The following is a 23,169-nucleotide window of genomic DNA, read 5'->3' as shown; positions in this document are numbered from 1 at the left end:
AGCAAGATCCGACATCCAAAATAATAAGAGCAAAAAGGACTGGAGATGTGGCTCAAGCAGTAAAGCATCTGCCTAGCAAGCATAAAGCTCTGAGTTCAAACCCTACTCCCCCCCAAAAATAATAATAAAAAGAAAATTTCTCAAATGTTTCCTTCTAATATTTAAGTTATTTACATATACCTGTTTAAAATTATGTTTTATATAAGATTATTTATTAATTTAGAAATATGGCTCTTTCTCACCATCATATTTCATGAAATTTTATTCTGACATTTATCAAGTGTCTGTGAAAACCATGTCTCCATGGTTTCTGAGGCATCTCACACACTTTTCCAGTCACATTCTCCGTACTTAATGCCATGATGCTTTAGTCACAGTACCCCTGACATAACATTAGAACAGCTGTTTTTCACACTCCATCTTCTAGATGGATATGGGTAGTCTTTGTAACATCACAGCCAGCTGTGCTTGCCTCCATATTGATTTTTTTTTAATTTATTTTTATTTTTATTTTATTCATATGTGCATACAATGTTTGGGTCATTTCTTCCAACATCCACCCGCTCCCTCCCTTACATCCCCTTACCTCTTGCTACCAAGCAGAAACTATTCTGCCCTTATCTCTAATTTTGTTGAAGAGAGAGTATAAGCAATAATAGGAAGAACCAAGGGTTTTTGCTAGTTGAGATAAGGATAGCTATACAGAGAGTTGACATGCATTGATTTCCTGTACATGTGTGTTACCTTCTAAGTTAATTCTTCTTGAACTAACCTTTTCTCTATTTCCTGGTCCGCTTCTCCTATTGGCCTCAGTTGCTTTAAGGTATCTGCTTTAGTTTCTCTGCGTTGAGGCCAACAAATGCTATCTAGTTTTTTGGGTGTCTTACCTATCCTCATACCTCCCTTGTGTGCTCTCCCTTTATCATGTGATCAAAGTCCAATCCCCTTTTTGTGTTTGCCCTTGATCTAATGTCCGCATATGAGGGAGAACATACAATTTTTGGTCTTTTGGGCCAGGCTAACCTCACTCAGAATGATGTTCTCCAATCCCATCCATTTACCTGCGAATGATAACATTTCGTTCTTCTTCATGGTTGCATAAAATTCAATTGTGTAGAGATACCACATTTTCTTGATCCATACGTCAGTAGTGGGGCATCTTGGCTGTTTCCATAACTTGGCTATTGTGAATAGTGCCGCAATAAACATGGGTGTGCAGGTGCCTCTGGAGTAACCTGTGTCACAGTCTTTTGGGTATATCCCCAAGAGTGATATTACTGGATCATATGGTAGATCAATGTTTAGATTTTTAAGAAGCCTCCAAATTTTTTTCCAGAGTGGTTGTACTAGTTTACGTTCCCACCAACAGTGTAAGAGGGTTCCTTTTTCCCCTATCCTCACCAACACCTGTTAGTGGTGTTGCTAATGAGGCTATTCTAACAGGGGTGAGGTGGAATCTTAGTGTGGTTTTAATTTGCATTTCCTTTATTGCTAGAGATGGTGAGCATTTTTTCATGTGTTTTTTGGCCATTTGAATTTCTTCTTTTGAGAAAGTTCTGTTTAGTTCACTTGCCCATTTCTTTATTGGTTCATTAATTTTGGGAGAATTTAGTTTTTTGAGTTCCCTATATATATAGGTTATCAGTCCTTTGTCTGATGTGTAGCTGGCAAATATTTTCTCCCACTCTGTGGGTGTTCTCTTCAGTTTAGAGACCATTTCTTTTGTTGAGCAGAAGCTTTTTAGTTTTATGAAGTCCCATTTATCTATGCTATCTCTTAGTTGCTGAGCTGCTGGGGTTCCATTGAGAAAGTTCTTGCCTATACCTACTAATTCCAGAGTATTTCCTACTCTTTCCTGTATCAACTTCAGAGTTTGTGGTCTGATATTAAGATCCTTGATCCATTTTGAGTTAATATTGGTATAGGGTGGTAAACATGGATCTAGTTTCAGTTTTTGCAGACTGCTAACCAGTTTTCCCAGCAGTTTTTGTTGAAGAGGCTGCTATTTCTCCATCATATATTTTTAGCGCCTTTGTCAAAGACAAGTTGGTTATAGTTATGTGGCTTCATATCTGGGTTCTCTATTCTGTTCCACTGGTCTTAATGTCTGTTTTTGTGCCAGTACCATGCTGTTTTTATTGCTATTGCTTTGTAATATAGTTTGAAGACGGGTATTGTGATACCCCCAGCATTGTTCTTTTTTCTGAGTATTGCCTTGGCTGTTTGTGGCCTCTTGTATTTCCATATAAATTTAACAGTAGGTATTTCAATCTCTTTGATGAATGTCATTGGAATTTTGATGGGAATTGCATTAAACATGTAAATTGCTTTTGGGAGTATAGACATTTTTGCTATGTTGATTCTACCAATCCATGAGCATGGGAGATCTCTCCACTTTCTATAGTCTTCCTCAGTCTCTTTCTTCAGAAGTGTATAGTTTTCCTTGTAGAGGTCATTCACATCTTTTGTTAGGTTTACACCTAGGTATTTGATTTTTTTTGAGGCTATTGTAAATGGAATTGTTTTCATACATTCTTTCTCAGTTTGCTCATTGTTAGTGTATAGAAATGTTAGTGATTTTTCTATGTTGATTTTATATCCTACTACCTTGCTGTAGCTATTGATGGTGTCTAGGAGCTTCTGAGCAGAGTTCTCCATATTGATTTGTAAAGGTCTTCACAGCATCCTGCAATGTATTTGTGAAGCATATCCTGAGAGAATGATTATGTTTGCGTTCACATCCTTTCCTTCCTTTTAGAGATTATGAGAGTTGATTTCAATGGATGTTCAAAGCAGCATTGGTTGAGGTCATGCTAAGCTTATATTTCTCCCAAATAGTGTTTTAAGCATTAAAGTTTCATGTCCAAGAGAGTGTGGTTCTACTTTCACTCCGTGATATGAAAAGCAGAAAATTACGTGGAACTGGAGACACGGCTCAGAGGTAGAGCACTTGCCTAACATTCTCAGGGTCCTGGGTTTGGTATCTACACTGCAAAAAAAAAAAAGAAGAAAGAAATAAAACCCTCAAAATATGGCACCTCCTTGTGAGAGATAGTTTTGGTTAGCTGGAGAGACTTCTCATTATCTTCAGAAATAGATCATAATGATTTTGGAATTGTAACCATTCTTTTTTCTTTTCTTCTTCCCCTCCTCTTCTTGTTTGTCAAAGAACTTTCAATACTGCACTGACACAGGTTGATACCACCAGACACCTGCTCGTACAAAGTAGGAAAGGCCAGGAAGTTCTTGCTAAGGTGAAGCATTTCATGAAACAACACATCATGCCGGCTGAAAAGGTACTGTGTACACAGTGTGTTTGTTAAAGGACCATAGGTGAACGCATCTGTTGTCTCTGCCATAGGAAAACCATGGCGTCATTTCCTTTGTAGTCAGTGCTTCCCAGATTCTCCACCTTACCTTAATTGAGCCTGGGAAATTCTAAGCTTCTAAAATATGCCAAAGGAATGAACAGATAAGTTTGTGGAACTAAAGCTAAGCCAATGGGACTTAGCATTTGGAAGTTGGAATATGTTGGAGTAAAACTCTACTTTGGATACCTTTTCCTAAAGTAGTGACTTTCTGCTTCTTTTTTTCAATGTAATGAGAACCACAGACTTCCTGAGATGGATGTGCCCAGAGAAATTACGTATCATTTCAAACTGTTTGAAGATACTGGCCCTCCATTCCTCCATGAGCTACTAATTTAAGGTGTGCATTTCCAGTAAGGTCATGGAAAGCAGAGAGACAACATGGTGTATCATTCATTCAGTTAGCAAAAAAATTATTGGGTACCTAATGACAGGTGAGGCACCCAGGGAGCAACTGAATGTGAAAGAAAGAGCAAGATAGGCAGGTTTGTACTTCTAGAGAGTTTACACTTTACCCAGAAAGAGGGACATTAAATAAGAGACAATAAATGCTGTGAAGAAGATACATGCTCTTATGACAGTATGTAAGGGAGGTAGCATGAAACGATGGTGTGAGCATTTTAATGGTTTGATCCTAGTTGATACTTGACACAGGCTGGATGGTCTTGTGCTAGCTGGTCTTGTGTGGCCTGAATTTCTTCACCTACAATGTTATGTCTGACTTGATAGGCAATAAATTCCCATTCTAATTGTGTGTGATTCTGAGAGGCCTAGAGCTAGACTGACAAAAATCAAATAGGAAAATTAAAAAGACCAAAATTCTTTTAAGAACTATGTTCAGAGTGATATGGGTTTATAGGGAAGTTCATGTTAATCTTTGAATTACAGGAATAATTTTCAGATCTTCAGTAAACATCTTGATTGAGATGAACATTTCTCAATAGAGTGGGGTGTAGTTTCTTAAAAATACTTAAATCTGAGGAAATTCCTTCTAAAAACTAGTCACCTCTTCTGTCCAGATGTTAAGATATTACTGAATATTCTCTGCTCTAGTTAGTATTTGTTAAATATAGGGACTTAAAACTCTGGACTTTTGAGTATTAAAAAGGAAATGCAATACTTTTAGTTCATAATAGAGGATCTAAATTCAATATTTCCTTCCCCTCCTTCAAATAAAAATCCCATTGAATTAACAATAAAGAAGTCTTAAGACAATAGGATAAATTGGTAAGAGCAGGAAAGCAGGAGGGCATAATAGATGACTAACAGTTTTGAAAAAGAAAGAGGAAATTAGATTTTGAAAGAGAATGTTTTCTACCCAGGAAAGAGCCACCACAGAGGAAGCCACATCTTTTAGAGGTTTGAAATAAGAGCAGGCTGTAGCACGGGTGGTAACCATTAGTCCACAGTGGACTCCTCTCGCTAGTAAGGAGAGCAAGAATGAGAACAGAAGAATAATGAGATGGGCTGCTTGACTTGGTCTCTCACCACCCTGCATAGCAATGGTGTTTGCCCCAATCAGAAGGCGATGGAAGTACTCTAGAAAAATAAAACAACTGATCTATTTCAAAGAAGCCAGGACTTCAAAATGAAGGTTAGGGCCCTCTGTGTTTTGGCTTTTGCTTTTTTTTTGCTTGTCTGGTGGGATGTTGCGTAGAGACCCTGGACTACTTGTCAGCCTGTCTAATTCCTACCTAAAAGGAAGCCAATCTCTTGGTGTGCTAGTGCCTGCAATCAGCCCAGTATTCACAACACAGGATAGAATTGGCAGAGGAAACCAAACCTACAGGTTTGCCCTTTTGTTCCTAAATGTGAATGAACAGGCATTCAAGAGAAATTGCAGCACAAAAGAAAAGGTCTCAGGTGAGATGGGATATATCTCTGAACTTAGTATCCTGCAGTTGTTAAAATACTATAAAGATTTTGCAAAAAAAGAAAATGCTTTGCAAGTAAAAAAAAAAAAAAAAACCCGGAGCTTTAAAGAGAAGACTAACCAAGTTTTGTGTTGTAAGAAAAGCCACATTTTATCTTTCAAATCTTTGAAATCTGGGCCATACCCATTTTCGATAACTTGCAGCTTTTCTTCCTTTAAAAACTTGTACCAGCATTGTAAAAATGTCTTACCCCTTAAAAATTGGTTCTGAATAATACTAATCTTTGGCTTGGGACATACACATTTGGAAGAATACTTGAAGAAAAGTAAATAGCTTTTTCAAAATGGAAAGGGATGGGGTTGGGGTACTGGCAGAGTGGCTCAAGTGGTAAAGCACCTACCTAGAAAGCATGAAACCCTGAGTTCAAAGCCCAGTGCCACCAAAAAAAAGTAAAGAAAAAAAGAAAAGGCGAAAACATAGAAAATTCAGTCAAATATTATTGTTAATGGTGCTGGTGCAGGCTGTGATCAAAATAATTCCAAATTCTTAGTATCCCACCAGGAAGAATTCATGGCAGAACACACGGGTGTAAAGGGAGTTTATTAAAAGTTAGGGAAGAGAAATACAAAGGGAAGCATAGGTGGAAGCCACAGGTCAAGAGCATGTTTCTCCCTGTCAGATGCTTTCAGAACCTATGGTAACCTGTCAGAAGGGGAGAAGGAGGAGGTTCCTAGCCAATAATTAATGATTGGGAGGGACATGGTGGTTCCTGGCCAGGTGAGGGTGGTCTGGTCCATCCCTAGGCAACCTACCTGCCCCCCAAACTTTTCCTACTTCTAGCCTGCCTCATTATGAGTTTATAAAAACCCAAACAGTCATATCTAGAAATTAAGGTTGTATTGTATAATACACCAAAATTTTAACATCATGTACCTTTTGCTGCTGTGATTCTTAGTGACTTTTTGTATATTTTGCAAATTTTCTATAAAGAGAAAAAATAAGCCTCATGGAACTATTCTATGACCTTTTGAAACTCCTTTAATAGTATATAGTGAGAATATAACTCATTATCTATGAAAATGTAAAAAGTCAATTCTTCCTATTTAAAGTTGATCAGGAATACTAAAAATAGCATGTCAGACAGGAACTAGCAACAGCCTATTCTGGAGTACACAATTTTAACATTCTTCCCTACTGAGTGTAATAATGTACTAGGGTCAGGGTACTGTAGATTCTTTCTAGTAGACGTAAGTTTAAAGTGAAAAAAAACAGTAATTACAAAGTTATTTAGAGGCTCAGATTTAAGATTCTGACCCAACCCAAGTAGCACCTTAATTAGTAACTGAGGCAGCAGTGTGTTAGTGTTGGGATTTTGGGAAGGTTGACCAGACATCAAGTATATTTTCTGATTTTTCCAAGTCTCCATGCTGTTTAGGGATCCATCCCCTCACTTATTTATTGGTTCCCAGTTTTGTCCCTCTCTCTCACTCCTTGAAACATAGCTTCTTTGTTGTGCCATCTCTGGCAGAGTTGTGCAAAGAATACTTCTAGCCAGCCATCTTGGCTCCTTCTACCTGGCCTTCAGCAATTATCTAGCCTCAGCCTCCCGAGCAGCTGGAACTATAAATGCACCTCACCACACCTGGCTGAATAAATTATTTTTCATAAGAAATAAGATTCTTTTGCAATGAGATATTTATTTAATTCTGAGTCCTACAATACCACAAATACATGTTGCAGTTCTCTAAATAGATGGACTTTAGAATATGAAGCAACAGATAATGTTTCAAAACAATTGTATAAACACTGGTATAATTTCTCAGCACTGTAGGGTCACAAGAAGGTAGCCAGAGCTGAGGTCATTGTAAATGTGTTGCACAATATATTTATTACCAAACACAATAGCATAGACTATTTTTATGGCAATATGAGGGATGGAAATAATAAACAATCCCAAACAGGAAATCTTCCAATTTAACTGACTTCCTGGCAGAAATGACAAGACCTATTCATCCGGGTGCCTTCGAAAGTTCAGACCTTTGTCTCCTCAAAGTTGTCATCAAATATAGAAGTCCTGTAGACTCTTCAATAAAAGGAGCACTTAAGTGCACTGCTGATAGGAGTGTATCTTGGTAGAATAATTTTGGAAAATAATTTGACAGTATGGATGAGTTTTGGCAATACCCATAAGCCTTTAACCCAGTAATTCTATCTAGTATAGAAAAATCAAGAGATATAGAGATCCTATAAATATTTATAAATATAAATGCATTTCCAAAGCAGTGGATAATGCCATTGTTGTCCAATATTTTTGTTGTACTTTACTTCCTTTAGTTGACAAAGTGGATGTTGGTATAGTTTTATCTAGAGTTTCAATTTAAATTTGCCCAAATTAGTTTTCACATTGTTTATTATTCATTCTTGCAACTCAGATATTTCTTCTAGAATCAGTTTCTTTTAGTGAGAATCTGATGGCAAACTTCTCTTTTATCTCTTTTGGGGCGATGAGGAATAATGACTTTATTTTTTGGTAATACCTTTGTTTTACCCTAATTCTTGAAAGATAGTTTTATTGGATATAGAATTCTGGGTTGCTGGTCATTTTCTGCCAGTAATTGAAGATATTATCCCATTGATATCTGGCTTCATTTGTTGATCTCAGTTTTAATGACCACTAATCTTCTTTTTTCCCCCTCCGCTTTCTCCTTTTAAGAGCTTTTCTCTCTCTTTGATGTTGTGTAGTTTTATTGTTTCTGGTTTCATTCTGCTTTCTGAATTTAAGAGTTGGTGTCTTTGATCAGTTCTGAAAACTTCTAAGAATAATTTTTCTAAATATTGACTCTTTTAATCTATGTCTTCAAAAACAATTCTGTTAGAACCTCTCTGTGAGTCCATCAAATCTCTTATTCACTTGTGTTTCCCTTCTCTTGAACTTCTGCACTTTATCCTAAATATTTTCTTTAGGTCTTTCTTCCAATTTGTTAATTTTTCTCGATTGTTTCTCATCTACTTTTCAATCATCCACATAACCTCAGTTCTCTAACTTTGGAGTGTTTCAAGAATTGCCTATAGTGCTCTTAAAAACTCAGAAATTCAGGCTCACTGAAGTAGGATGGGGCCTGTGCTCCCATTTTTCTACCAACTTCCCCAAGTTATAACGATACCTGCCAATGTTTGAGAACCACTGCTGTCAAGGTTTTAACAGTAGGTTTTCTTTTCCTTGAGTTGCATTCAGTTCTTTTTCAGATTTGTCTTGTCACCTTTGAAAGTCCTTTCTTTATTCTTAGAATCTACCGAGCACAATATTGTATATCGTCTATGAGAACATTATTTAGATTCTTTGGGAAACGTGACTCAGCTTTGTTGAATTACTGTTTTTGCTAATTTTTGCTCATGGTGGCCTGTTTATTTTCCTGATTATTGATTTTTTTCATGGTGAACTCATGTTCCTTGGACTGTAATCTTATCTGAAAGAGTTGTTTAAGGCTTTCCTTTAAAGCGCTTTCCTCCAGAGAGGATTCATTTTTGTTTCTGCCAGGCTTTTGGGTGGCACTGTCACCAGGAACATTGTAAACTTAATTTCTGGCTTGAGGTTTCAGGGCCACATAGTCTTAAGTTGAGATCTCCAACTTGGATGAGTCTGTAATCGTAGCTACTAAGGAGGTAGAGATCAGGAGGTTTGAGCTGCCCGAGCAAATAGTTCTTGAGACCCTATCTCAAAAAAACCCATCAGAAAAAAAGGGCTGGTGGAGTGGCTCAAGATGTAGGCCCTGAGTTCAAGCCCCAGTACCACAAAAAAAAACCTTGAAGTATGAGGATTTTTATGTTTTTTTTTTCTTTTCTTTCTTTTCCCACTTAGGTTTTACCCATCAAGCATCCTACCTTTGGTGGAAGGAAGAGGTGGCCCCCAACCCTCCCTCTTGCTGTGCTTCAGGCATTGACTTTGTCTTCTACCCCTGCCCATGTAGGCAATTAAAGCCAGGCCTTCGCTAACATAGGTCAGCCTCCATAGCAGACAAGCTTGGCTCCAGGCTGCATGAACAACAAGAGTTAAACTTGTTTGTTCCTGGCCTCAAGGGACTTCTGTCCCTTCCAGCAGAGCCAGATATTACTAAATACATACTTTAATTATTTTTAGTGTTTTGCCTGGCCTTTTAGTTGAGGGGTTTCTGTGCCCATACTGGGTGATTACTAACTAATATTGAGACAGGCAGCATATTTTTGTAGGCAGCAAACCTTTGGAATTTTATGATTTTGTGTCTGATTTTTAAAAGATATGTTAATATGGTGGTATACGCCTGTAAACTCAGCACTTGGGAGGCAGGAGAATGATGGTGAGTTCTGGGCTACATAAATGCTGTCACACACACCACACACGCACACACACACACACAAGATGTATTACTGATCTGATAGCCGCTAAAAAGTTTCTTCACATAAAAATGTTTACTTTAGATATTTTCAATTTATGACACGATTTACTCTGCATTAACTGAAGCTAATAATTTTGTTTCCTTCTTTACTTGAAGGAGGTACATGAGTACTATGTTCGAAATGAAAATTCAGCAGATGTGTGGAAACAACCTTCAGTGATTGATAAACTCAAGGTAAGAAAAGTCAGAAAGCTTTTAACATCGGGAGATTCATAAGCAAGTGTTTCTGGAGACCTTAATTTTTGTTGTTATATATCTAGAGGATAATTGCATTGATATAATAATAACTTTTTTTAAAAAAGAAAGTTAAAAAATAGAATTCATGACCTATAAATTAGGCCACATAGTGCTCTGTGTATGGTAGCTGGTGAAGACGGACTCTTCAGCTGCTCAAAGAAAGAAAGACGTAAGATCAAAACTACTTGTTACCAGCCAGCACTAAATCTAGGCTGAAGTCAAAGCAGGGTATCTGGGGGCTGGGGTGTAACTCAGTGCCCCACAAGGGCTGAGTCCATGTTTCATGTCTTCAGGTCCTACTGGCAACACATGTAAGAAACTTAAATGCATAAAATAATACATTTGACATAATTATACTCAAATGTGGGAAATTTTGTGATAATTCTGATTTCTTGAGAAACTCTAAAGTAAGCAAATTTAGTTCTTTAGTGAAATCTAAGGAAGCCTAGAAGAAAGATATGTCTTTAAGAGGTCCAAACAGCCAGTGATTTACAATGAATTAGTAACCACTTGGTTTTGTACACTGTGGAATACAAAGAAATTACTCCATAAATGTTTTTAAATTTTGAAAAGCGTAAGCACCAATATCTTTCACAAATAAGTTACTTTGGGTTGTGGTAAGTTTGGATCCCTTTCGCTTGTTCACCTCCTTGACAGGAAATGGCCAAAGCCGAGGGCCTCTGGAACCTGTTCCTCCCAGCGGTGAGCGGGCTCAGCCAGGTGGACTATGCCCTGATTGCTGAAGAAACAGGAAAATGCCATTTTGCTCCAAATGTCTTTAACTGCCAAGCACCAGGTTACTTTATTAATTTAAAACAGAATCTTCTTTGATATTTTGAACAGTCCTGAAAATTTCTTTCTTGCATAAGTTTTTCTACACAGTCATTCATTTTTAGGTTCTGCTATAACTTTACTTATCAGTTACTTTAATTTAAATACAAACATGGATCTGAGATTTTCATTTAACTATTCTCTGTGGAACATCATTATAGTAAGCGTATAGGTGAATAGAAGTAGCCACCAAAGGTATTTGGTATATCAGGATTCTGATTGGAGATTGGGTATTTCTATGGCTGGGTGGAATGGATAGAGTCCCAAGGTTTTTAGTTAGCCTGTCTCCCCATTCATTCACCGGTTATTTATTGATTCCTCGATCCTTACAACAGTGTATCAGTGAATAAAATACACAAAGATCCCTGCCTCTAATGACCTAATTCTGATAAAGGGAAATAAACACAAACAATAATGATAACAAACAAGTAAATTATGCAGTAAACGTAGAAATGAAGAGTAGCTTGAAAACAGAACATGGTAGGGGAGTTCTGGAGCACTAAGGGACAGAGACAGAGGGTTACAATTTAAAATAAAATGGGTGGTATAGACCTCACTGAGAAAACAGTATTCGGTGAAGGCTTAAGGATGATCAGCAAGGCCAGGCTGATACCTGGGGAAGACTTTTCACAGCAGAGGGAACAGAAAATGCAAAGACCCCAAGGCAAGAGTGTGATCACTGTATCCTATGAATAGCTGAGGAGGCCAGTGTGGCTAGAAAAGGGCCTTACAGGGCAGATATGGGTTCTACAGTCAGGAGATTTTGAGCAGAGTGGGGACAATATATAACTTAAGTTTTTAAAGGATCATTTAGCTGCCATGTTGAGGATTGATGAGAAGAAGGAAGGAAGCAGGGAGTTTGCTTCACAATCCTGGTGAGAGATGATAGTGGGTTAACCTGGGGCACAGGGGGTGATGAATGGAAAGATTGTAAATATATTTTGAAGGTGGAGCCAAGAGGATTTCCTGATTGGATAGGAGGGATTAAAGGGGGACTCTAGGTTGCCTCCAAGGTTATTTGTGAAAACTCAGAAAGACAGAGGAAGGCGGAGTAAACCTGGAATGTAGTCTGAAGGAGGTGTTTTCAAATTAGCCGTGGCACACTCCCTGATCCCTGTGAGTCCCTGTCATTTCCCTGCTGACCAGCCACAGATGCTCTACCACTTGAGCCATTCTGAAGGTCTCACTTTACTCGCAGGCCAGGCTAGACCATGATCCTCCTATTTATGTTTCCTTGCATAGCTGGGATGACAGGCATGTGCCACCATGCCCAGTTATTGATTGAGATGGGGGTTTCTAGAAATTTTTGCCCAGACGGGCCTTGAACTGCATTCCTGCCAGTCTGTCTCCCAAGTAACTAGGATTATAGGCATGAGCACTGTATCCTGCTGCTTAAGACTTTTTTAAACTGCTGTTTATAGTAAGGAATAAATTTTTGTTGTGACTTAATATGTAGCATATGCAATTGTACATGTGGGTTCATGATAGGTAGATGGGTGGATGGATAAAGATTACTAAATATTACCAAGAGAGAGGTTTCATGAAAAAGTGCTTTTCCTCACTACATGAGGCAGTTTAATATATTGGGTTTTTTAAATTTTCTTTTTTAGAGAATGCTAGCCATATTCCATTAAATTGGTTTCATGATACACTAATAATACAGATACCATATACTAATGACAAATCTTGCTATTGAAGGTTTTCTTATAAGCTAGAGCTTGGACACTATTTTTTCATTTAACCTCGAAGTCACTTGCCACTAAATGGATACTTTTTCCTAGAATTAAAATTTCTCAGGTCTAGCAGGTATACTATAAATGATATCACAAAATTGTTGAGGTTTTAAAGTTGACTGGAGAAATTCATTTTCTTTGAGGAATGATTAAGCAACTCTCTTAAGCAAATAAGGTTGTGTAAAACTGGATGCAGAAAACTAGGTGTTTTCTTTCTGCACTAAAGATATCTTCATGAAGGTTTTGGACATTGTGTTTGGAGGGGTTTCAAAGCAGATAAAGAAAGGAATGTAACTAATGCTGATTAAATAGTTTGGAAGGTTTCTGAAGTAAGGAGGATTAATTTCTATCTAAACTACCCAAGTAACTTCCCAAATACTGTAGTTAGAAAAGCTTACGGGAAACATATGTGTCTTCCAATTTGTCCTATTATTTGTGCCCTCAAGAAGCCATACAATATCGTACATTGAATGTTGAAAATGGCAATTTTAATCCCAAATTAAAATTTGGGGGAGGGTGGAATTTGGGATGATTTTTTTTTTGAATGGAAAAAATTTTATGAAAAATATCTGGGCTTATTTTTCCACCCCATAAATGCTAACTTTGCCAACTTCTCAAACTGATAATTTGGGAAGTTTTTATTCAATATTTATCTTAACTATAACAAGTAACACTGAATTTTAAGCAAACAATGAACTTCATTAATTATAACCAAGGACTTCTTTTCTCTCTCACTTACAAAGAATGTTAGGCTTGTGTTCATCTACAAGGAACTTCGTGCATCTTGGTATAACATTAATTTTCTAAGGAGGGTTTGAACACAGCACAAACAAGACTTAACTTAGACTTAACTCAGTTTGCATGGGTATTCCAGCAACTATCCTTAAAGTCATGGTAAGAGTTGATAATGAAATTTCCTTCCTCAAAATCTTGAGTGATCAGCATCCAAGAGAAAGATTTTAAACAGTATTTTGAGAAATTTTATAGGCGTAGCAATCTGAGAAAGGCACCAGGATGAGCATGAAGCATCTTTACAGCTGAGGGACACAGCACAGTGTATCATGTACTGAACATCACCCTCCAGGGGTTGCAGGGGATCTTTGAAGTGATCTGCTATTTTCTATCCAGGGCATGGACTCTGTCACATGCTTGACAGAGGACCTAGTACTTTTCCAGGTGGTATGCACCGAAGTAAGAGCCATGTTAGCAGTAAACAGACAGTAATTACTATGTGAGTTCAGAGGAAGTTGATATTTCAGAGGAGATCATTGGAGATGCTTGCAGAAAAGGTGTCTCATAAGCAGGAATTTACTTATGAATAACTGGTAGACTTTCAGAGAGAAGACCTGGTCCAATTAAAAGTGCGGGAGTCAGAAGGAACAGGGCATGTTGGAGGAACAGCAAGGAGATTTAAGAGCTGTGATGTGAATTGATCTCCAGGACCAGTGCACCCACTCCCAGCAGAGCATACAGGGTTTACAGGCAAGGTTTAGACCAGTGAATTGTTTATTGCAGTCTGAATTGAGTTAGACCTCATTAAAGCCATGGAATAAACTAGCCTGAGATTCAGAACAAGTCAGATAAATATACAGAGAACACCATACACTTGTGATTACTTATGGCCTGCCATCATTATAAATCATATGTAATATACGTTTCAGAATATTTTTGTTAGCAGACGTTTGAAGATACATGTCTGTATTATCTACAGGAGGTTGTGGACTTAAGTCTTAATGTAAAGCAAATGATTTTTCTTCTTATGTGCAGACTCAGGGAACATGGAGGTGCTGCACCTGTATGGAAGTGAGAAACAGAAGAAGCAGTGGCTGGAGCCTCTTTTTCAAGGGGACATTGCTTCTGCCTTCTGCATGACAGGTAAAGGCCAATCAGCCTCCTCCCTGGGGTTATTGTAGGTCAGCTGAGCAGCATGGGATGTGGCTCTGTGTGCTAGTCAAATTTCCTCATCACCTGAAATGTGAATATGCTTGTTTTGAGCCTGTTTTTAAATATTGCTATTTTTAAATGTACAGAATAAAGTTGTCCTACCCTTTGGGACAACACCAGATAATGTTTTCTGGTTACCTGCTTTAGCATTAGCAGCAGAGTAAACCTAGTCTCTTAATCTGTTAACTTGCATTTCTAAAATTGCTATCCATGGCTATTTAAGATTGTTTTTGTCCTTATATATGAAGTATTCATTTTTGTGATCATTTTATATTGATAGAAAATGCTCAACGGTTCCATAAACTTAGAAAAGTAGAACTTGATGGTGGATATGTGGCTCAAATTTTAAGGATGCAGGAAAATAAAACTAGGAGCATGTTAATAGAAGTGGCTTTGGTACTGCTTGTATGCAGGAAACATCAATGAAGAACCCTTTAAAAGACAGAAATCATTGTCTCATAGTTGAATCTGGGATTAAACTGAATTTGATTTGGCCATAATTTTAAGTGCTTTCATTAACAGCCAGATCTTAGGGTTTTCTGTAACAATTTATAATAACAAAGTTCTTTATACTTAAGTCAGCAAGAGAACTTGCAGAACACTTACAGTAGGATGTATTATTTACATAGTAGCAACTGATAGTTACAAAATAAGTACACAGTCCCATTTCTAAAAACTTGAGTGTCAAGTCTTAGAAATATCTGAAGGACTCATTTAAAATGGAAGCCTACAAACAAGTGCAGGTGAGTGCGAGAGCAAGGTAGGTCTAAATGCCATACAGTCAAGCGGTCATTGAAGAGCATCCCTGGAAACCTTTCTGGAGACCTAAGTGTTGAACAGGCTACAAAAAATTCAAGATATGTAGATTGAGAAAGCATCCCAATGGAACTTGTAAGGCACAGTTAAAATTTGTTAAGACAGAAACTAGATGGTAGGGGGACCCAGCTTGCCAATATTTAGTGCAGATTCTCACTGTGGAAAGTGAAAAACAATATCATATCTGCTTTTGGTGACTGGAGAAATGACTGAGTGAGTGGTATACTAAGCCACACATCAATGAGGGAAACGAGCACAATTCAGAATGCTAAACCCAAGTGTCTGGTAGACTTCATCCACTCCTTCTTCTAATGCTCATTTATTAAATACCTGAAAAGCATATGTTGGGAGGGAACCGGGGTGGAATGGTGGATGAATGGGAAGATGAAAAGACAAGGATATCTCTGTCCTCAAAGAGTTTGCATCCCTTACCTACGTGTCTTTTGCAAACTAACATCTACCTGCCTGTAAATTCAGCCTTTGCTTATTTATAGAGCCTGACATAGCTTCCAGTGATGCTACAAATATTGAATGTGCTATCCAGCGAGATGGCGATAGCTACATAATAAATGGCAAGAAATGGTGGAGCAGTGGTGAGTGTTTATGATCATGTTTTCACTCAGTAGTTTAATCCTTTGTGCTACAATAATGCTAAGATTCATAGTTACTAATAATCTTCATAATTCTCTAAATTCTGCTTTTGAAAGCATTTTCAAATTCAGCAATGGGTAAAAGGAACAGCAACTTAAAAAGATAAGCTGTACATGTTATTAAAAATACTTTATTGTGGGATCTGGGGTTTAGATCAGTAGTAGAGCATTTGCTTAGCCTATACCAAGCCCCATCAGTAATAATAAGAAAAACAATAATAATTTATTGTGGTATATAGTTTTAATTAGTAAAAATATACATGTTTAAATGAAAAATAAAAATATACATCAAATATTAGTCAACTCTCAGTAATCAACTCACAGAAATGGATATTCTTTTTTTCCTCTCTTTTTATTGGTAATATTAATTGTACAACGGAGTTTCATTGTGGTATTTCCATATATACATATGATGCTCTTTGATCAAAGTCACCTCTTCTGTTATTCTTCCTTACCTCCTCCCCTTTTTAAACAGTTTTAATAGGTTTCATTTTTCTATTTTCATTCGTGCAAATGAAGTACTTTGATCATACTCACCCTCCCCTTTACCCACTCCTTCACTTTCCTCCTTTTCTCTGGTTCCCACCCCCTACCAGTCCACCCCAAACCCCACCCATGTTTTACACTCATGTCATTCATTTTATTTTTTAATTCTACATTCCACATTTGAGAGAGAACATGTTAAATTTGTCTTTCTCAGTCTGGCTTATTTCACTTAACATTTCCAGTTCAATGGATGAGTTATTTAGGAAGTTATAAAAATTAGAATCTAGATAACTAAATTATCTGAAGATTGCTTCTAGGATATACACAATAAACCTCACATATATTAGGATACTTTTCCTTATTTATTATTAAAGAAAGTTGACATCATAGAAGCAAATTATGTGTTTAGAAACTTACCAGAAAAAGGACCAGAAGAGCTTATGGGTGGTTTGTTTCTTTTGGGAGGGTGCCGAGGTAGGGGGGACTTATTAATTGTTATTCTTTCTGCAATTTTACAAAATTACTTATAAATTATGAAACAGAAAAAAATAGATTTTTACCTGCAGAGTTATTCAAGCATTAACATTATCAGGAAAATTCTTACATTAAAATTTGGACAATTAAAAAAATTATAAATGCCCCCTAAATAACCTCCTTATTAGTCAGTTTTAGATTACCTAATTTATAGCATAGTGATTTAAAAAAATACTTTTGTTTTGAAATTATTATAAGTTCACAGGAAGTTACAAAGATAGTACAGAGTAATGGTGGGTACCCTTCACCCATGAATGAACCCAGTGGTTTATCTTAGGTAATTCTAGAATAATATCAAAACCAGGAAGTTGAAACTGATACAATGTGTAGAGTTGTATGTCATTATATCAAGTACATACCCTTGTGTAACTAAGATATAAACCTATTCCATCATCACAAAGATCTTTATAGCCTAGTTTCTTTGTTTATGCCTGTTAGTAGTATTTTCCTGTTATTAATTTTATTTAATTCTCATGTTTTTACATTTATTGTCTCCTCATCTTGGCTTCTGTCTTCCTTCATTTCACCCCCACCCCCAAGCTCTTCTTTGTTATAAGTTATAGCAACTGCATTTGAGATTTGAGCTTCAGAATAATGCAAATGTTTAATCTAAGGAAGAAGCATCATTCATGTGCATCCAAGCAAAAGGCAGAGCAGTTTTAGAGTTAAATGCTAAAAGAACTGGTTGGCTCTGTAGGACCCTCAGAATCAAAAGGAATTTCCTCCATGTTTTGTCTCTGTCGTCTCCAGGATCCATATTTCTTGGCTACTTTCATAATATAGTTTTTGAAAGAGGCTCCCATAAAAACGTAGAGGATGGGGTTGAGGCAGCTGTGAAAGAGTGCAATGCTCTCGGTGACTTGGATGGCCACGTCCATGCGTTTGCTCACGTCACAGCTGGTGATCAGGGAGTAGATGGTGTCTATGGCTTGGCAGAACTTGACAATGTTATAAGGCAGCTGAGTGATGATGAAAACGATAACCACTGTGAGCAGAACTTTGAGGGGCCGAGATTTTTTAATATTTGGCATCTTGATGAGTGTCCATGCTGTGATAAAGTAGCATACCCCCATAATCAGAAAGGGGACTACAAATCCGATGCAGATTTCCAGTATTTGAATCGATGCTTTCATGGATGCGCCTAGGTGGTGGGGAAAGATGGGAATGCACCTGCTGTTGTCATTTACTGTATAAAAAAACAGCTGGGGTGTACTCAGCAAGATGGCAGCCATCCAGACACAACAACAAATGATCCAGCAAGGTCTCCCCACTCCTGATTGGCTGGGCGCCTTAGTTACTGCCCAGTATCTGTCTATGCTAATGCAAGCCAGAAACTGCATTCCAGAGACAAAGTTCACTGTGTACAAGGCTGAAGTCACTTTGCACATCGCTTTTCCTAAAATCCACCCATGAACGGCATTGACTGCCCAAAAAGGCAGAGTGAACAGAAGGAGTAAATCTGCCACAGCCAAATTCAGGATGTACACATCTGTTTTGGTTCTCTGTTTCTTGTAATAGGCATAAATTGCCACCACTATGGAATTACCTGCAAGTCCAATGACAAAAGCTATTGCAAAGAAGGCAGGGAGAAAAACTTTTGCAAATTGTCTGACCTCTTCTTTTATGCATATCATTTCATACTGGCTGTAGTCATGAGTGTCGTTCAAGTCATTCTCCTCGTAATAGTAATCTGTTGACTGGTTATGCTCCAAAGCCATGGCTCCGATCTACATGGCAGAAAGAATACAAGACACCAATTTTAATATTGCTTCAAAGGAATGAGTTTTTGCCCAGCATGTGTTTTGTGCTTTTGCTAGAGAATAGATTGTTGCTGTAACATATGTGAGCCCAAATCTGCCACTCTTTAAAAAGTTTTCAAAGGTTCTGTATTGAAGTAGATCCCCAAGATTAAGTACCCATCCTTTATTTTGACAAGTCTGCACATAGGAACTGGGATTTGCACAGGGTTGAAAAACAGTACCCTGAATTTTCTTAATCATTAAGTCCTAAATAGATTGAAAGCTTTTATGTAAAGATCTTTTTTAAGGTATGAAAGTTTAGTCAGATTTAATCAGTTCTAATTTTTGCCTACATAACTTAGTCTCATGGACTGTATCTACAATAAATTAAAAATTAAAATTGTTTTATTTTTAAAAATAAATGTACTTTAATTTTTCATTGCTGTGCTATTTCTAAGTTTAATTTGAATATGTTAAATAAGTTCAGTGTAGCATTTATCTTGGGTCTTACTAGTTTATAAAACAAAACCTATTTTTAGTCAACATCTCTCCAAAATCTGTCACCACTTACTTATTGTGTATTATTATTTGATAGCACCATTGTCACCTGGTTGTCTAGGCTGTAAGCCCACACCATCCCTGACTCCTCTCTTACCTTCATCCTTGCCAATCAGTCCATAAGTCCTGATTTTCCCTTTCAGATAGGTCTTAAATATGTCTCCTCAATCCAGTCTGGACTCTCTGGCTCTCATGTTTCTCCCCTGCTCTATCTATTGCATTCTCTGCTTATCTGGAATTCTCCTGACACCTCCTTGTCTAAAACATTTTTCTTGGGCTATGTGTGGTGGTGCATGTCTGTAATCCCAGCTACTTGAGAGGCAGAGATCTAGGCTGAGGTTGGCCCCAGGCAAAAGCACAAAACCCTATCTGAAAAACAGCTAAAGCAATAAAGCTCAGTGGTAAAGTGCTCACCCAAGACTCTAAGTTCAAACCCCAGCACTGTGGAAAAAAAAAAAAAAGTCGTATTGCCACAGAGTGTTCTGTCTCCCCTGCTTAGCTCCTTACATGGGAAACACACCTTCCTCGAAAAGACATATTGCAGCCTCCTTAGCATGATAGTCAAGGCTCCCTCTGCCATGTGGTGCTCTTCACAGCTCCAGCCACCTCTGCTCTGTGCTGCCCACCACAGTGATATGCTGATGTGCCAGCAGATAGCTACCTGGCATGCAGCGTGCCACACCTGTCGACCTCTTTGCTCATTCTGTTCCTTTATCCAGCACTATTTCCTGCCCTTCCTGTGAAAAGCCAGTTCTTAATTTACTTGGATGTTGTCTCCCAGAGCCTTTCTGAATGGAAAAGATGCATATCCTGGACTACCTGGTCCTAGGCTTTCAGTTTCCCTAAAGTATGAGCTGCTTGGTTTGTGATTGTAGTTAAAACCTTACTGACATAGCTGGCACACATTAGCTGCTCAATAAATATTTGAGAAACCGAAGGTTTTGCCAGCAGTTGTTGCTCTAGAATAGACAGACGATATGCCAGGAAGCCCCCAAAGTTCCTGCCTCAACATTAAGTGGCTGCAGTGTATTGATTAACAGCACCCCCTCATAGTACTAAGTAAAGGTTGCACAGAATTTGCAAACTCTAAACTAAATAATATGACTTTCAAAGTTTTTATTGTAGTACTGAATTTTGTCTTATTTTTCCTTAGTTTTTCTACTTCCTTTGGTTATTTTTGTCTGTTGAAGAATCTCAAGTAATCTTACAGAATCGATCATGAAAATAATATTTTCAAAACAGCATGCTAACTTACTCATTTTCAAGACAGACTTAAACTCACTAACCTTTTTCCAAATGAGTCAGGCAAAGTCCAGGTGAACCCCTTGAGGAGAGACACCACATACAGAATTGTTTTTCTTATACAAAAGCCAAGGACCAACAATTTAAAATGACTATTTTTGTCATTAAGGTTACTTAAAAAGTTCCAGTCTGGAAGAAGACTATGGTCTCTAGCTTTTTTTATGCATTAATTATTAACAAGATGTGAACTTTGTTCTTGTCTTTGCTATCATGATAGAATCTTGAACCTGATGATAAAGAATAATATGCCCAAATATAAAATATTAGGGAAGGGTATTTTAAAGTAGGATTCATCTTACAAATAACGTGAGTAAATAACAGTAGAAATGGAAATTATTTGTAGAAATTATCCTTCTCAGAAATATATATATAAAGACGTGCTTTTATAATTACTCTAACAACAAAAAGTATTGTTTATAAAAAGAAAGCAGAAAAATGGTAGAGCAAAACCTCATTGCTCATTGACAAAGTTTTACAAATATTGAAAATCATATTGTCTTCTTGCTAAATTCAGATTTCCATTTTAATGTCAAAGTGTACAGCTGTTTTTAAATTGCTCTTTCTGTTCATATAAATAAATATTTAAACTTTTGTGCATCAGGTCTCCCTCTCTATAGGTAAAAATACAGAAATCTGTATAAAAAAAAGATTTTTTTAAATCTTTGAGCTTAAAAAAAAATCATATTCAAGTCAGAATGCGAAAAGAAAGAAGGAACCAACCTGTTTCATCCAGCAGAGAGGAGCACTCTCGAGTACAGAGCAGAAAATCAGGGGCCTTTCTCACTCGGGGCTGCTTTTGTTTTCGGTTTACACCCCGCCTTTATCTTGGATCCAAGAGCACTTTCCTGAAATTTAACCTCATGAGCACTTGATCTTTTATTTTATTGAAAACTGTCCTGTGAAGTCAAATCCAAATTCTCAAGTGTCCTACCATACAAATTCCATTTTATTTACAAAAGTGCAGACCTTTCAAAGTTTCCACTCAGCTCAGGGAGCAAGAAAGTGCCTGCAGCTGAGTAACAGATACTAAAGGAAAAGGAGAGCCCCTGGCATCCAGGCAGCCAGCCACAGGCAGTGGCTGGAAGCATCTAGAATACTCTAGGAAGTTTTGCCTACAAAAGAAAAAAAAAAAAAAGGAGAGATCTTAACTCAGAAAATTATCTTTTTGAAGACTAAGTTATAAGTAATTATTAGGCATTTATAGGCATAATATTTTATGCCTCATCATTTAATATTAAACTGTTAGACTTCTGGTTTCACTGTACTTTCTCTCCATTCTTGAGCCAAAGTGTGCCTTTTCCCATGGCTTTACCCTCACTTGTCTTCTTGCACCTTCTTCCTTCAAGGATTAGAATATACCCCTTCAAAATCCTTTTGTCTGGGGAGGCTGTTTATTTTCCCATGCTTCCAAACAAATAAGAGTTAGAGAAAGAAAATGTATACACTGAGGGCTCCTGGTGTTCTATTTGAGCTCAGCTCTCCTCACATTGGCATGGCAGTTACCCTACTTATTTTCTCATACAACGCCAGCCTCAGTGTCCATGTGTAGAAGTTATTTTAGACCTGTGCTGCTTTTTTCTCCAAGAGATTTATCTAGCCCACTTATTGATTCATGCAAGAGGCTCACTTGTGTCTGCCTTCTTTGCTCTTTATTTTTCCCCCAGTGATGTCTGAGAATACAGCCAAGTTCTTCTACATTCTCCTCCTGAACCCAGGGCCTTGAACTTGGTAGGCAAGCACTCTACTACTTGAACTATGCCCTCAGTCCTTTTGTTTTCTTTTTCATTTTGAGATAGGGTCTCAGTAACTTTGCATGTGTGGGCCACCTGCCTCCACCTCCCAAGTAGTGTAAGGGAGCAGTGACAGAGATGACCTCATTTTGGATGAGAGAGACACTTTACAAGCAGACATCTACAGAGGTGTGGGAAACAACTGGCTTCTCAGAGAAATAACAAGCCTCTCAACAAAGTAATAAGATGCAGCTATACATTGTTTCACACCCAACTAAGAGAGAGTTGACAAAATCTGAAAGCTAGTTGGGTGTGATAATGCCATCTGTAATTCCAGCTCAGGAGGCTGGAGGCAGAAGAGCTGCAAGTCTGAGCTACATAGCATGAACGCTGTCTCAAAACAGGAACAAAATGAAAGGCAGTCATTCAGCTTTAGAGACTACGAAAGGCATCACTCACCTTAGACGACTCTTCAAATCACTTACGTGATGTTTCTTTAGCGCCCTTTCCCCTGAACCTCTCCTCCATTTCTTGCGATGTCCCTAAGAACTGAGACACTACGATTCTGATTTTCCATAAATGGAACATCAAAATGATCTCCTGTCTTTGTACAGCAATGTCCCTTGTTCCGAGACTCTCTCTCCCCACGCCCATTTCTCAGCTCCTCTCTTGTAGTGTTGTTTTGCTCAATGATAGATGTTTGACTAAATTATCCTGGAGAATATCACTGATGTTGAAGTCTGTCTTGAGCACTATTTAGATAACCTTATGATTTTTCCCTGAGTGTCTCTACATTGAATTCATATCACGGATGAGATTTTAGTCATATATTTATTTAAGCAAAATGCATTAGTCATTCCAAACTCACTACGAAAGGTGTTTTTCAGTAGCTAAATAATCTTTTACTGCATTAATTATCATAGTTTGACTACTA

General features: G+C 37.6%; 2 protein-coding genes across 7 annotated transcripts in view; one reads left to right on the top strand and one right to left on the bottom strand.

Moving 5' to 3' along the window:
* LOC109692188 (nephrocystin-3) overlaps positions 1 to 23,169 on the top strand; it is a 151,895-nt gene that overhangs the window by 93,488 nt on the left and 35,238 nt on the right. The window contains exons 34-39 of one of the 2 annotated variants that reach the window (XM_074059673.1): positions 3,170 to 3,296; positions 9,102 to 9,206; positions 9,772 to 9,849; positions 10,570 to 10,708; positions 14,244 to 14,351; positions 15,731 to 15,829. In XM_074059673.1, coding sequence (XP_073915774.1) covers positions 3,170 to 3,296; positions 9,102 to 9,206; positions 9,772 to 9,849; positions 10,570 to 10,708; positions 14,244 to 14,351; positions 15,731 to 15,829 — 656 coding nt within the window. The remainder of the gene's footprint in view (positions 1 to 3,169; positions 3,297 to 9,101; positions 9,207 to 9,771; positions 9,850 to 10,569; positions 10,709 to 14,243; positions 14,352 to 15,730; positions 15,830 to 23,169) is intronic. The other variant, XM_020172662.2, reaches the window with a different exon arrangement.
* Positions 16,075 to 22,836, bottom strand: Ackr4 (atypical chemokine receptor 4). 5 transcript variants are annotated; one of them, XM_074059678.1, is made up of 3 exons: positions 21,226 to 21,549; positions 20,490 to 20,527; positions 16,075 to 18,633 (listed from the first exon to the last, which is right to left on the bottom strand). In XM_074059678.1, the coding sequence occupies exon 3, from the start codon at positions 18,622 to 18,624 to the stop codon at positions 17,572 to 17,574; it is 1,053 nt and encodes a 350-aa protein (XP_073915779.1). In that variant the 5' UTR covers positions 18,625 to 18,633; positions 20,490 to 20,527; positions 21,226 to 21,549; the 3' UTR covers positions 16,075 to 17,571. The 5 variants fall into 5 exon arrangements, with proteins under 5 accessions (XP_073915779.1, XP_073915780.1, XP_073915777.1 ...); XM_074059679.1 differs by lacking the exons at positions 20,490 to 20,527; positions 21,226 to 21,549 and adding an exon at positions 22,695 to 22,836; XM_074059676.1 differs by lacking the exons at positions 20,490 to 20,527; positions 21,226 to 21,549 and adding an exon at positions 19,301 to 19,556.

Source organism: Castor canadensis, chromosome 17 (assembly GCF_047511655.1).
Source record: "Castor canadensis chromosome 17, mCasCan1.hap1v2, whole genome shotgun sequence".
Taxonomy (NCBI): domain Eukaryota; kingdom Metazoa; phylum Chordata; class Mammalia; order Rodentia; family Castoridae; genus Castor; species Castor canadensis.
This window is presented reverse-complemented; position numbering and strand designations above follow the sequence as displayed.